The sequence below is a fragment of the Vanessa cardui genome, chromosome 27 (assembly GCF_905220365.1).
Source record: "Vanessa cardui chromosome 27, ilVanCard2.1, whole genome shotgun sequence".
In the NCBI taxonomy this organism is placed as follows: domain Eukaryota; kingdom Metazoa; phylum Arthropoda; class Insecta; order Lepidoptera; family Nymphalidae; genus Vanessa; species Vanessa cardui.
In genome coordinates this window covers 5,033,814-5,049,796 of record NC_061149.1, presented here as the reverse complement: position 1 = coordinate 5,049,796, position 15,983 = coordinate 5,033,814, and the positions used below count along the sequence as shown (strand labels likewise).

General features: G+C 35.5%; 1 protein-coding gene and 1 long non-coding RNA gene across 4 annotated transcripts; one reads left to right on the top strand and one right to left on the bottom strand.

Annotated features, from left to right (window-relative positions):
• The first annotated feature begins 240 nt into the window (after positions 1-240).
• On the top strand, positions 241-15,123 carry LOC124541091 (probable chitinase 2). 3 transcript variants are annotated; one of them, XM_047118915.1, is made up of 8 exons: positions 241-393; positions 1,808-1,972; positions 2,751-2,946; positions 3,790-3,886; positions 5,166-5,381; positions 12,557-12,751; positions 14,056-14,186; positions 14,995-15,123. In XM_047118915.1, the coding sequence occupies exons 1-7, from the start codon at positions 324-326 to the stop codon at positions 14,152-14,154; spliced, it is 1,038 nt and encodes a 345-aa protein (XP_046974871.1). In that variant the 5' UTR covers positions 241-323; the 3' UTR covers positions 14,155-14,186; positions 14,995-15,123. The 3 variants fall into 3 exon arrangements, with proteins under 3 accessions (XP_046974871.1, XP_046974872.1, XP_046974873.1); XM_047118916.1 differs by having other exon boundaries at positions 14,961-15,048; XM_047118917.1 differs by lacking the exons at positions 241-393; positions 1,808-1,972 and adding an exon at positions 1,985-2,375.
• On the bottom strand, positions 10,158-11,587 carry LOC124541093. Its single transcript, XR_006967191.1, has 3 exons — positions 11,183-11,587; positions 10,974-11,098; positions 10,158-10,688 (listed from the first exon to the last, which is right to left on the bottom strand). It is a non-coding gene; the product is annotated as an uncharacterized LOC124541093 (long non-coding RNA).
• Positions 15,124-15,983: the final 860 nt, after the last annotated feature.

The following is a 15,983-nucleotide window of genomic DNA, read 5'->3' as shown; positions in this document are numbered from 1 at the left end:
AATTCATGTGTAAAACGGTACATATACCAAAATAACCTTTTTTTACTATTGTTGCCTGTCTGTCTGTCTATTTGTTCCATCTAATATAGCAACAATAACTTTATTGTTATTAAAAACGCACACGATGTCGAGAGCAAGGATAGTGAAATAACAAGTTGTTTTTGTTTAAAACTTGTATTGTCCAGTAATTGTTGTAACCACTATCAATTTTATTGTTTACGTAGTTGTAATACTTAAAACAGTTTACCTTCCTTGAAGCTTGTTTAGTTGCTATTGATAGGGTCACTGGTAGGACCTACAGTTAGTATAAGTTTATTAGTAAAATGATTTGCCGAACAAGTTTAATCTTAAGCGTGACAGTATTTTTAACTGTAAGTGGAAGCCATTTTGAAGGTTAGTGATCGCCTTTTTATATATACTTTTTTTATATAATAATTAATAATAATAATAATATTTATTGGTCAAAGTCGCACTACAACAAAATAACAATCTTATTCACGATTAAAAACAGTATAAAAAAGACACAATAAATAAATTTACACAAAAAAAAAAATATTACAACAAGAAAAGGGAAATATATATATATATGCTACAGTGCAACAATCCAGAAGGTACACGTACGCGCTGACAGTTGTGACAAAAAATAATAATAAAAAGAATACAAAGTAAATCTAAACACTGAAAAAACAAGCAAAAAAAGAAAGGTTGTTACAATAAAACACGAAAGTAAAAAAAAAAATAATAATAATAACAATAAACAGTCTTAGCGGAATGCTGAGTGAGTGAGATATCTACATGAGAACAATGCACACATAATGTTCCATCTCAGTCACAGTGTGTAGTATTGCTGTTAGCCTTACTGGCCTTTACAGCGTCACCGGTCTTTCGGGCGAGAACTAATGTCCCCTGCCTTGAGGTTGAGCGCGGGGCTCGAATTTAAATTTAAAGTTTGTCCTGAGGGTGTCTCCTATGAGATCGCACCTCGGCTCAGAACGAAGTCGGTGGGGAGTGAATCTAAGCACTGAGTGAATTTACTGACGTCTCGGCCGCCTCCAAGACGTCGCTAATCTGGGTAATCTCGTTTCCGACGGAAACGCTGTGAGTGAGAGGTGTGTAGTGTGGTGTTTTTCCCTACAAATGACTCGTTTACGACATTGAAGCTATCGTCTACGTCGTTCAGGACGTGCATAGGTCGCCTGAGTCTATCTGGACTTTTTTATATACCTGCGTCGATTGTATTTATAACTAGACCCGCCCCGGTACAATATTTACGGTTTTTTAGTCAATCTCTACTACATTGTGTATGTCTTATACATATAAATCTTCCTCTTGAATCACTCTATCTATTGAAAAAAACTGCTTCAAAATTCGTTGTCTAATTTTAAAGATCTAAGCATACATAGGGACAGACAGCGGTAAGCGACTTTGTTTAATACTAAGTATGTAATGAAATCAAAACAAATTGCCAAAATTTATCTAAAATACTCTTAGTATTGTCAATTAATATGTATGTTAAAAAACTTTGCAATAATAAATTGTATCGTATCGTATTTGCAATAATTAGTTGTATCCATGATAAAATTAGGGATCTGAGATGGCCCAGTGGTTAGAATGCGTGCATCTTCCGACGATTGCAAGTTCAAACCCAGGTAAGCATCACTGAATATTCATGTGCTTAATTTGTGTTTTAACAGCGTGGTAGAACATATTCCGAACCTTCTGCTCAAAGAGACGCCTTAGAAATTTACAGGCTGTTGTTGTTGTAGACGATACAATTTGTGACTATCAATACGTTCTCCTTTTTCAGGTCCAAAGCATGGCAAAGTTGTCGTGTGCTATGTGGCGTCTTGGGCGATGTTCAGGAAGCCTCCTTTGAAATTCTCGATATCAGATATAGACCCAACATTATGCACTCACATTGTCTATGCTTTTGCTGGTTTGGATGAGAAATCGCATACCGTTAAAAGTCTACGTAAGTTACATTATTTCCCTGATATACCTATTGGGAGCTAAGATGGCCCGGTGGTTAGAACGCGTGTATCTTAACCGATGATTGCGGGTTCAAACCCAGGCAAGCACCGCTATATATATGTGCTTAATTTGTGTTATAATTCATCTCGAGCTCGGCGGTGAAGGAAAACATCGTGAGGAAACCTGCATGTGTATAATTTCATAGAAGTTCTGCCACATGTGCATTCCACCAACCCGCATTGGAACAGCGTTGTGGAATATGTTCCAAACCCTCTCTTTAATGGAAGAGGAGGCCTTTATCCAAGCAGTGGGAAATTTAAAGGCTGTTACTTTACTTACTTTTATACCTATTAGGTACTTCTTAGGAAAATTGATTGGGTGTCTGTCAATGCCCATCCTTCGAGGTAATAGAGCTACCGCCTGGCATTGTATGTATATGTTACTGTAAAAGCTAAAACTGCGATAAACTTAAGGTCTTAGGATTTACCGACGAGAGTTGATAATTCGGACTTTTATCATTCGAATTCATTATATACAGAAAGCTGTACGTGTAATGGTCACCAATTAATTATTGATGATGTATATTCGTGACACCACTACCTATAATATTATATAAAGCAATGATGATACACTAAGAATAAATTCAGTTTGCATTGTCTTCCTTGCCTATTTAATTTCATCGGTTAATCATGTCGTACATACATAGACAATAAGAGCGGAATCTCTTGGATTTAACCGAAGTATATTTGATGGGTAATTCTTCGGTTTTTTTTTTTCAGACCAATGGCTAGATATGGAACAGGATAGAGGTAACGCTGCCTATAAAAATCTGACAAGCATCAAAAAGAATTACCCCCATGTAAAAGTAACTTTGAGTGTTGGTGGGTGGAATGAGGGTTCCGTGAAATTCTCTACGATGGCCAGCACGAGATGGAAAATGATCAGATTTATCAGAAGCGTCACACAATATCTTGAGTAAGTATGGTATTAAGATTTATGCCCTTTTTGCCTGTAATAGGGACTCATTTATCCTTCAAACCAGATCACAACAATAGGCTATTTGACAATGCAAAAAATAAATAGTGAATTTTTGTAATCAGTGTATATTATGAATTAGTGTAGTGTGTAATGTATATTAATAGTTATTTACTAATGAAACTTATAAATAATACTTAATTTATTCAAATATCCATATATAAAAATTAAAATTTTCAAACGTTTGTCACGTGAGACAAAATGCTCCTGATTGGCCGGGCTTATGATGAAGTCACTTTCTTGTAAACTTTGCTTTTCTACTATATGCACCACAGATTAAAATACAAGAAAGTGACGTCACCGACCCCATTGCAGCGCCATATTGTCCAAGTAGCGTTTTTGCGCGCTATTTAAATATGGAATTCTTAATATGATATTTTTCGGCGAATATGTACTAGAAATAAAAAACACAACTTTTACTGGGTTCTTTAACTTCTACTAAATAACATAAAATGGATCTTAAAATCTTAAAATAGCCTATTCTAATTGCCTTCATTAGAATTTATTTTTGGGGGTAGAATATATAATTAGTGGGTAGTATAGATGGGGCTATTTGTGGTAATTTATTTCGGACAAATATTCATTAATACTAATGTCAATAATTAACTTTCATCAATGATTATAATATATACTAACATTATAAATGGGAAAGTAACTCTCTCTGTTTAAGGAACGACCTTAATTTCCAAACCAATTAACCGACCGAATTTGAAGAAATTAGCTATGAAGCAAACTTGAAACTACTATGTAATATAACTTGTAAAAAGAAATTTTGTGTTTTAGGAAATACAATTTTGATGGTCTGGATATCATGTGGAAATATCCTACTATGAGAGGGGGCAGACCTGAAGATAAAGATAACTTCATCACTTTAATAAAGGTCACAGTTCGTGTTTTTTTATGGTATATGTTGGCGGACGAGCAATGGGCCACCTGATGGTATGTGGCCACCATCACCCATAGACAATGACGCTGTAAGAAATATACCTATTCCTTACATCGTCAATGTGCCACCAACCTTGGGAACTAAGGTGTTATGTCCCTTGTGCCTGTAGTTACACTGGCTCACTCACCCTTCAAACCGGAACACAACAATACTGAGTTCTGTTATTTGGCGGAAGAATAACAGATGAGTGGGTGGTACCTACTCAGACGGGCTTGCCAAAGCCCTACCGCCAAGTGAAGTTATGGTCGAATTTCCACCCATTGACGACTATTATTATTATTTCCCCCTACTACTGATACAAAACTTATAAAAAATAATAGCAATTAAGTTTTTTACACAATTGCAATGCATAATATAAATACTATATTATAAATATTATTACATAGTATAAAACAAAGTCACTTACCGCTGTCTGTCCCTATGTATGCTTTGGTCTTTAAAATTACGAAGCGGATTTGAAGCGGTTTTTTTAAAGATTGATTGATTCAAAAGGTTTATATGTATAATACATGCCCAATATAGTAGAGAATTATCAACCAACTTCAAAAAAAGGAGGAGGTTCTCAATTCGACCCGTATGTTTTTTTTCTATGTTTGTTACGCGATAACTCCGCCAATTGTGAAGGAACCGATTTGAACAAATCTTTTTTGGCGTATAGGTAATACCTCAAGGGTGGTCCCATTTAAATTTGGAACAAAAAAAAACCCCCAAGGGTGGAAATTCGGGGATGAACTTTTTTATACGCAATATCTTCGCCGATTATAAACTAAAACTAGTTACTGTATAAATCTTGACCGCGTGGAATGGTGGCAAGAATGCTAGCAGCATTTCCCCGTTGAATCGCAATTCCGATCCTCTTGGCAAAGAACGAACCAGCCCTCCTGTCACCAGTGGAGGCAATGAGGCGAGGTGTTATACTTTTGATGAAGCTTTTTGCACCACTACTCCAAGGGAACTACTACTACTACTTACTCATTTTAAAAAGATAATTATTGAAGGCTGTGAATATTGTAAGATATTTTGTATTTTATTTAGTATCAGCATTGCAATCACGCGAAACCGTCTGGAAATATAGTAATGGCATTTGATACATTTCTTTGCTTCACCACATTTTTTTTGTTTTCTTTCACTCCGTTCTCAGTTCCACCGAACTAATTGGCTTCCAAATTGAGTAAACGCATTTGTGTTTATGTTTAATATTTTATGATTTCAGGAATTAAAAGAGGCCTTTCTACCGTACGGCTTCATTTTATCCGCAACGTTGAGTAATACCAGAGAAGTAATAAGTACAGCGTATGATTTAGTAAGCCTTAATCGTTACCTGGATTTGATATATGTAATTGGCTACGATTATAATGTACCCTGGGACAAAATCGTTGGAGCATCTGCCCCGTTAGGGGGATTAAGTAAGCGGGATGAAAATAACGTGGTATGGTGATATTTTATTTAATTATATCATTTAAAATAAGATGTTGCAACACAGTAAACACTGTATATTTACAATGCTGTTATTTACAGTAATTAGTGATATAATGATAGAACCCGAGCCTAACTACAGGCTTTTCTATCTAAAAAGTACTCTTTTAATGAATACTATGATTTATTTATTAATTTATTCTTAATAATCTTTTTAAATTTTTGAAAATGGTAATTTGATTATATTTTCCGGTATCTTATTATAAATGCGTATACCATTGCCCAAAAACATTCTATTTACCGTATGCAAACGGAAACAGGGGGTTACAAGTTTATTAGCTTATTTCTTGTATTAATAGTATGTATATCAGCATTTATGGAATATTTTCTTATATTTCATTTGTATAAACATTATATTATCATAAATATATTGTAAAGCAGCCGTTATTACACCTATTTCTTTAAATTTCTCGCCTAATGATATCTTAGAGCTAATATTGTAAATAGATCGGATAGCTCTTCTCTGTAGAATAAAAACAACTTCAATATCTGCTGCATTACCCCATAACAACAATCCATATGACATAAGACTGAAAATTACTACAATAAACTAGTCTAGCAGTTCTTATGTCCGTGATGATTAAAATCCTCATGTTTATTCCGCGATTAGATCTCCTAGGGAACACTTGCACCGCATTGATCGATACGTGCGCCTATAGATAAGTAATACCTTTTTTGACGTTGACGTTTAGCGGTGACAATAGTCTCTCTGTATATTTTGAATTATTAATATAAAAAAGTCGGATATTGTTTGTAAAAAGTTTATTTAAACACTTACGTGAGTTTAACAAAGTGAGTGAATTATTATAACACTGGTATATAAGTGTGTAGCTTGTGACTCTTATCAGATACAACAATCAGCTGTTTCAAATAGTGAATGCGCAGGTACCCCCACAAAAAGAATTAAAATAACCAAATACAAAAAACAACTCATACATCTTGTGATTCGTGCATTATTCGTATATAATCACATCAGTCGTACACTTCAAGTGCATCCTATTAAATTAATAACTACTTTATTAATTAACAATTGTTACTCATCTCAGTGTGCCATCTATCGGATATCCTTAGTACTACGTTATTTTTAAATAATGGCTAACAAATGCAATCAATGCGGCAAGTTCCTCTCAACAACAGATGGCGCTAAATGCAATAAATGCAGTTCGGTATTCCATCGTTCGTGTGTCAATATAAGCCCCGACTCTCGCCTCCCTGCGCGCTGGATGTGTCGTCACTGTCGTGGGCTCGATATTAAAAACAAGCCTTCTGCCGAATCGCCTACTGAAGAGCTATTTATAGACGCCAATGCGGTAGATAAAAGCTCTGCAGGATCATTGGCTGAGGAAATCAGGCTGCTAAGAATAGAGCTCATCACAGTTACGCGGGAGATGACTTCCTTTAGGCTGGAGTTAGGAAGGCTAAATGAAAATATGGCCGAATTTAATAAAAGGGTGGACACGGTTGAAGACCGAATGACGTCTTTGGAGGATAAATATCTCAAAATTAATGAAGAGGGTAAAAATTCACAAATTAGTGAAACAATTGCGTCATTGAAAGCAGAGTTTAACGATAGAGAACAGGGTACATTGCTGAATGACGTACAAATATCAGGAGTACCTGAACAGAAGGGTGAAAATGTGGTGCACCTGACTCAAGCCATCTCCAGGAAACTGGGCATGACACTCGACCCTCGCGACATAGTCAGTGCCGAGCGTGTCGGACTTCGCCACCAGTTGTCGCCAAACGAAGATCGGCGACCGCGACTTGTCGTGGTGCGATTGGCGCGGCGGTCTTTGCGCGACGATTTAATAAAGTCGGCGCGGGTGCGACGCGGAATTGATACGTCTGGCGTCATTGACGGCAACCCCTCTCGAATTTATATTAACGAACATCTGACACGAGCAAACCGGCTTCTCTTTTATAAGGCCAGAGAGGAGGGAAAACGTCATGGTTGGCGTTACATATGGAGTCGCGATGGGAGAATATTCATGCGGCGCGAGACGGATGCAGCAGTTCAACGGGTACGTTCAGAAAACGATATCTGCAAAATTTTTGGCAAAAATTAAGTTTGCATATTCCATTGTTATGTGTTTTTCTTATGGAAGTCTTATTTTATATGTATTGTAAACGACTTTTTAATTTTGTTATGATTATTTATATTTTTTATGTCGCTGTAATTAATGATGTTTTCAAGACTTTATTTCAATTTTATCATTTCACAATAATTTTAAGTTATGAGAGATTTAGTTTGTTCAATGATAGCAACAGTGATGTGGCCTTGTTCTGTATATTAAGAAATATTATAGATAAGATATATACTATTTTATTTATTTATTTTTATAACAATTATCATTTTATGAACGCGTATGAAGCGGGGTTTGTTCTATATAATTATTCTCTATTTATTAATACTATTAAATTAATTATTTTACTCATATTCGTTATAATACATTTTATTTCTCATTTCTTTATATTTATTATCAAATGGTTAACATGAGCAATCTTAAATTTGGTTTATTCAACCCGGGCTCGCTTGGGTCACATCATGAGGAGTTCATAGTTTTAATGGAACGTCATAAAGCCGATGTGATAGCCATTAATGAAACTTGGTTGCGTCCTGGAGAAGATGGCAGAGCCCCTCGTGTCCCAGGTTATCGATTACGTCATATACCGCGACCTACGGAGATACGATCAAGGGGTGGTGGTGTTGGCTTTTATATAAAATGTGGTATATCTGTGCGTACACTTGCACATCCTGTTTTTAATTTGGTTGAACAAATGTGGATACTCGTTAAATTGAACGGCAGGACTATAGTTGTTGGAACAGCTTATCGCCCTCCCTGGTTGAATACGTCCAGTTTTTTTGATGCATTGTCAGAAACTATCAGTGCATTGCCTTATTACGATTCGTTATATTTATTAGGAGATTTCAACATCGATTATCTTAGAACTCATGAATATCAGAAACAAATCTTGGACACCTTTTTATCGACTCACGGTTTGACACAACATGTCACGAAGCCTACACATTTTACGGCTAACAGTGAAACTTTAATAGATCTCATTTGCTCTAATACAAGGGTTCACAATATTGTAGTAGAACATATTGCAGAGCTTAGCGGCCATGCATTTGTTTCTTGTGAATTAAATATTAAGAGAATTAAAAGTCCATCAAAGATCTTTATGTTCAGACCGCTAAAAAATATTAACAAAGAATGTCTCACAGATACACTTAATTTAGTTAATTGGCAGGACATATGCAAAATCGAGGACATTAATGACATGGTAAGTCAGTTCACTGGTTGCCTATTATGGGTATTTGATACTGTTGCCCCTATTAAGATGGTCACCATCAAAGATACTAACTACCCTTGGATTACTTATAATATTAAATTATTTATGAGACGTCGAGATGAAGCTCAAACTCAGGCAAGGTTGTCTAAAAATGATTCTAAATTACTATAAAGACCTAAAACGACAAGTGGTACGGGCAATGCACAGGGAGAAATCTGCTTATTTTAATTTTCATATTAATTCCAATATTAAAAACTCAGTTGAACTTTGGAAACACTTAAATAATATTATACATATAAAACAAAAACACAACCAAAATATACCAGAACATCTTAATGACCCGACAATGATAAATAACTTCTTCCTTAATGTGCCAAGTAGTAGGGATCACGTTTCAATAGCAACAATGAATTATTATGAATCGAACAAGTTTGGCACGGCTGTTTTTACATTATTACCGACTAACGAAGTCGAAATTTTACAAATACTCCGCTCGTTGAAGTCTAACGCCATAGGTGTGGATGGAATATCGTTGGACATGATTTTGTTGTCGTTACCATGTATTTTACCAGTTATAATTAAAATCTTAAATACATCAATCGTAACGGGCACATTTCCGAACCTTTGGCAGACTGCGATAGTTAAACCCATTCCCAAGAAGGAGAATGTTTGTGAACTCAAGGATCTACGACCTATTAGCATTTTGCCCTGCATATCCAAAATATTGGAAAGAATCGTATGTAACCAACTGACACGATTCTTAGAGAATAATAATGTTTTACCACTTGTGCAATCTGGATTTCGTAAACATCACAGCACCACTACTGCGCTACTGGATGTTACAGACAATGTTCTATGCGGCATGGACGTAGGCGAGGGAACGATTCTTGTTTTACTAGATTTTTCTCGTGCCTTTGATACCATTGATAGAGCTCTGTTCTTGTCCAAATTAAAATATTACGGATTCAGTTGTCAAACTATTAAATGGTTTGCAAGTTATTTAAGTAATCGCGAACAAATGGTTGAGGTAGTTAATGGAAACGGTTCCCGGGTGCTCTCAGACTGTAGCGCGGTTAATACAGGCGTTCCACAAGGCTCTATACTAGGACCGATTATCTTTGCGCTATATTGTGCCGACATTGTTAACAGCATTAAACACTGTAAATACCACATTTACGCTGATGATATACAAATTTATATATCGTTTAAGCCATCTGAAGCTAGCGTGGCTATTCAAAAGTTGAATGATGACTTGAGTTATATTACGCAATGGTCAGAATCTCATAATCTCGTACTGAATCCGGACAAAACTAAGTATATCATATTAGGAACGAAGAAACAAATCAATCTAATTGGTAACTTAAACCCTAACATACAAATTAAAGGAAAGAAAATCGAGCGCATGAAAGAAGCGCGAAACTTGGGTTTGTTGATCGATGAGGAATTGAGATTCGAAAAGCACACCATTAATACAGTTCGTAATTGCTTTTACAGATTAAAAGTATTGTATAGGATAAGAGATGTTCTTAGTAAAGACATGCGAATTAAACTTTGTGATAGCCTGGTATTGTCTAAACTTAATTATGCTGATGCCGTTCTAGGACCCAGACTGCTAGCTCGCTCAAAAAACCTAATACAACGAGTACAAAATGCATGTCTCAGGTATTGTTTCCACATTCCGCCTCGCGCACATGTATCCCCATACCTTAATACCGCACGGATGATTAAGATGGAATACCGAAGGCAATTACATCTTGCTACCCTCCTATTTGGCGTTATTCAAAATAAAGCACCTTTATATCTATACAGTAAGTTGCGTTGGGCAAAAGAAAGTCACAAAACATATCCCACGAGGGCGTCGTCTTATATGCTTAGCGTGCCTCTTCATCGATCAGCAGCCTTTCGTGGTAGTTTCCGCTATGCAGCGACGAAGTGCTGGAACAATCTGCCGCCTCCCCTTCGGATCCTGGAAACCATTAATATATTTCGTTTTAGATACAAATCATATTTACGTAATCTACAGCTTCAGTCATAATTTGTTTTTTATTATTATTATTATTATTTTTTTTTTCTTTTCTTCTTTTAATTTAGTTAACTATTATGCAATTAATAGTAAATACAATTGTAGTATGCATATATCAAAATGATATATATGTGTAGACCAAGTTGGTTTATATATATATATATATATTTATCTCGTTATAGGTATAATTTAATTTAATATTTATTATAATAATTATTTATATCTTACCTAAAGGTATGGCTCCGTAGCTTATAGCTCAGATTGGTCTAGCAACGCGCTGCTGCAAAGGCTGCTATTTGCTTTCTTGTTTTTTTTTTTTTTTGTACGACTTCTTCGTGGTCGTACATATTGTGCTGTATGGTTTGAATGACAGATAATTATATAATAAAGCATACAATTGAGTTACGTAAGATATAATAATTGGATATTCAACTTACCGTTTTAACAAATTACAACTTTCGGATTAAGCTCATTAGATTTTATATTATATAGTTTTTTGTTTTATTTTGTATTTTATTACGGGAAACAGTAAATAACTGAAAGTAATACGCAATAGAAGGATGCGTGACAGCGTCGATACACTGCCGGCGCGCGCGCCTCACTGAGGCGGGAGGCCTTGCATTCCTTCCCCCGTCACCCCCCGAACGATTATTAGTTAATGGAACAAAATTGTCATTAGCTAATGGGTTCATAAAATATGTATGTATTTATATATTTATAGTTATGTATTGTTATTATGTGTATATTGTATGTACATTCAAATTGTAGATTTTTTTATTTTTTATTTATTTATTTATTTTTTATTTATTTTTTTATAATATATTATCATATATTGTCACAACCCGTCACAACCACACAGGGTACCATTGAAAATCAGCGTTGGGTTCTTGGAACCCAACTTGGAAGCTGAATGGTACACCTTTTAGGACATGTTAAGATCATTGTGTTGTTTTGTATTGTTGTTGTTTTTTTTTGTATATTTAGTTAGCAAGTAGTTATAGTTAGTTAATATGTTTATATTTTTTTTTGTTTGTTTTTTCTTCCTTTTGTTTTAAATTTTTATACTTCTTATTCTTTTATTATGTACTGTGTCCTAATAAACATTTCTTTCTTTCTTTCTTTCTTTCTTTCTTTCTTTCTTTACTAATTTGGTAGGTACATACTCTTTACAAATAATTTGGCGAATTAACTAATAAGCACACATGGATCATTAAGCGGCCTTTGGGAGCTCGATTCGTGGAACGGCCTATAGATACTTATAAGCACATAAGTTCTGATATATTATCATCTAAAAAATTAACCGAAATCTCCTCTTATTGTCATAAAGGTAAAGACTAAGTTTGAATGTTAGTAAATATCATCATTCGAAATAATATCTACTTATAGAGATTTTATTGAGATTATATTGGTATGACTAATAGAGATGAAGCGAGCTGACATGGCCCAGTGGTTAGAACGCGTGCATCTTAACCGACGATTTCGCTTTCAAACCCCGGCAAGCACCACTATATATATATGTGGTTTAATTAGTGTTTATAATTCAGCTCTTGCTCGGCGGTGAAGAAAAACAGCGAGAGGAAACCTGTATGTTTCCGATTTCATCAAAATTCTGACACATGTGCATTCTACCAACCCGCACTGGAACAGCGTGGTGGAATATGTTCCAAACTCTCTCCTTAATGGGAGAGGAGGCCTTAGCCCAGCAGTGGTTAATTTACAGTCTGTTACTTTACTTTAATAGAGATGAAGTAATGTTTAAGGCAGGTAAAACAACGTGAAGCAGCTAGTGTGTAATTAAATATACTTTTTAGGAATACACAATTAAGTACATGCTCTCGTTTGGGGTAAGTCCTGATAACTTGGTCCTTGGCGTCCAATTCCACGGACGGACGTTCGTTTTGAAAGATCAAGATGTAAAAGATATCGAATTTGGCAAAACTGAAGCCGAAATTAATGGATTTTCCGGACCATATCTAAATGAGACAAATAAGTACGGATATAACGAGGTATGTAATAATTACATATGCTAAATGAAGTATAGTACGACACAAATTAGATGTAGCATCGGAAAATGCAATAGAATAAAAATAAAACCGATTACTGCCGATTTACACGACCAATAGAAATAGCTCCCTATCGCGCCATTCGACGCTATTCGTCGCTACAGATTCACGCGTCAGAGAAAGCAAGTGCATGTAAATCGAAGTGTCAAATTGACGAATATATTAGGTCATGTGATATTACAAGTTATTACGTTTGTGCAAAGATCATATTCGCATGAGAAATAAATATTGATGATTTGGGATAGCGTACTCAATTCGGATGTGATCGGTTTTACGAATTTTGCCGATGCGACATCTAAGTTGTGTCGTACTACTTAACTATAGTCTAATATCTTACTCAGAACTTTTAAGCCACATCATTAAAATTCTCTCCATGTTTTTTTAACAGAAAAGGCTGTATGCCCTTCGTAAGATACAAAAGTGAAAACACTCCCTACTTTATACTTTCAAATTTTTATTTCAAAAAAATTCACTCCTCGTATCCAGTGTTTGAACCCAGATCATGCAGTAATGAATATTCATAGATTAACATACTTTCATCCTCAGTTTATGATAATCAAATCTGGCAAATTTTGTTATTTTTAAAATTTTGTATCGAGTTTTGATGTCTTATATTTTAACCGATGATTGCGGGTTCAAACCCAGGCAAGCACCGCTGATTCATGTGCTTAATTTGTCTTTATAATTCATCTCGTGCTCAGCGGTGAAGTTAAACATCGTGAGGAAACCTGTATGTGACAAATTTCATAGAAATTCTGCCACATGTGTATTCCACCAACCCGCATTGGAACAGCGTGGTAGAATATGTTCCAAACCTTCTCCTTAATGGGAGAGGAGGCCTTTAGCCCAGCAGTGGGAATTTCCAGGCTGCTGTTGTTGTTGTTGTTGTATATGATAATACTTTAAAATATTTTATTATGGTTATTTTAATGATCTACTTTGTGGTAGGGCTTTGTGCAAGCCCGTCTGGGTAGGTACCACCCTCTTCAGATATTCTACCGCCAAACAACAGTACTTGGTATTGTTGTGTTCCGATTTGAAGGGTGAGAGAGTCAGTGTAACTACAGGTACAAGGGACATAACATCTTAGTTCCCAAAGTTGGTGGCGCATTGACGATGAAAGCACCATTGTCTACAGCACCAGTGGTTACCACTTACGGCCCATATGATATGGCCCATATGACGCTCGTCTGCCAATCAATAGAATAAAACAAAATTAAAAATATTTTTCGTTAATTATTTTCCAGGTATGTCTAGAATTGAAAAATAATTCCAAGTGGGCTTATCACTGGGATAGAGATTCTTCAACGCCGTATTTGCGCGACGGACGTCGAATTGTTTCCTAGGATGACTCTCGATCTATTGCCAATAAAGTCAAGTAAGATGTATTATGTTATTAATGAAATATATTATGTTAGAGTGACCGTTAAATGTATGAACGAATGAAAGTAAAGATAAAGTTGAATTTAAGCTTATTTTTTTTTAATTATTATTTGTTGTTTATTATATAGAATAGCCGAGATGGCCCATTGGTTACAGCATGTGTATTTTCATCGATAATTATAGGTCTCAGCCAAGCACCTCTGAGTTTTTATGTGTTTAATTTATATTGCTCATCGGTGAAGGGAAACATCGTGACTAAATCGTCATATGTCTTAATTCAATAAAATTCTGGTACATCTATCAAACCCAATTGAAACTTTTCTGGAATGAGCTCCAAGCAGCCTCATTACTTTTATAAAGATCAAGGAGAGGATTGAGCCTTTCATAATTTGAAAAATATGTAACATAAAGTAAAATATGTAAAATAAAAAGTCGAGATGGCCCAGTGGTTAGAACGCGTGCATCTTAACGGGTGATGATTGCGGGTTCAAACCCAGGCAAGCACCGCTGTTTCATGTACTTAATTTGTCTTTATAATTCATCTCGTGCTCAGCGGTGAAGGAAAACATCGTGAGGAAACCTGCATGTGACAAATTTCATAGAAATTCTGCCACATGTGCATTCCACCAACCCGCATTGGAACAGCGTGGTGGAATATGTTCCAAAACCTCAAAGGGAGAGGAGGCCTTTAGCCCAACAGTGCGAATTTACAGGCTGTTGTTGTTGTTGTAACATAAACGAGATCAAAAATCTGTCAAAATTTCTGCAGAAGTATTGATGAATTTTGACGATTCTTTGATGAGATTAGCCCTGGACTACAATCTCGCTGGATTTATGGCTTGGAGTATAGACATGGACGATTTTAGAGGAGTTTGTGACATGCCAAACGATACTTACACAGATTTCATCGAGAAATTTGATGATATCAAAGACAAAACATGGCAAGACGCATTCAAGGAGCTGAATGACCAGGGTGAGAATATTTCTTCACCATTTTATCCATGCGTTTTCTACTACCCTATGTTTGGATTAAAACGGCCCCATTTATTTATTAGCATCAGACCATAGTATCCACTTGTTTTTTTTATATATATATAAGTGATTACACTTTATTACTGATTGTCGAAAATATACCACCGGTAAGGAATTTAACGCCTCAGACCCGAAAAGAACCGGCGAAATAAACTCAGCAGAATCAATTTCTTTTTTTTGTAAAGACCCACATTGCCCCAAAAAAGAGTTACTAGCCCTGTGCAATCGGGTACTTGGCGTAACAAGTTTATTCTTGTTCCTAGTATTAATGGAATGTACGTCACTTTTTTTGGGAAAATCATTTATGTTTTTGCGTACATACACAACATTATCAAAAACAAATTAAGAACATTACAGATTTTTCTCCAGGACATTTGGAAGGCAAAATATATGGCGCATTAAGAGATAAGAAAATTCTCAGACTACCGAAAAGGAATTTCAAAAATTATCCGCTGTTACGGACAATCCATAAAGTGATAGATGTAGCTTTAGAGGAGAAGAGGATAGCAGATGCAATGAAACTGGTTTCAACTAGTTTAAATGATAGAAATAGACATGACAGCGAAACGCAGACGCCGTGCTATAGAACTTGCTCTGAAGTCTGCTTTTATGGACCTGGTTATTAGTATGAAAATCTTCAAATTGGCTCTGTTCCACTTGGGAAATGAAGTTATAATATTAATTATATTTCCATTTTAAATTAAATATATCTAAAGTAGGCGGAAGTTTTTACTTGTAAAAAAAGGTGACAGTTGATATA

Coding starts and splice junctions, on each gene's coding strand:
- LOC124541091 (XM_047118915.1), top strand. CDS start 324: ATGATTTGCCGAACAAGTTTAATCTTAAGCGTGACAGTATTTTTAACT. Junction 1,973..2,750: donor GCATACCGTTAAAAGTCTAC/GTAAGTTACATT, acceptor TTTTTTTTTCAG/ACCAATGGCTAGATATGGAA. Junction 2,947..3,789: donor AGCGTCACACAATATCTTGA/GTAAGTATGGTA, acceptor TTTGTGTTTTAG/GAAATACAATTTTGATGGTC.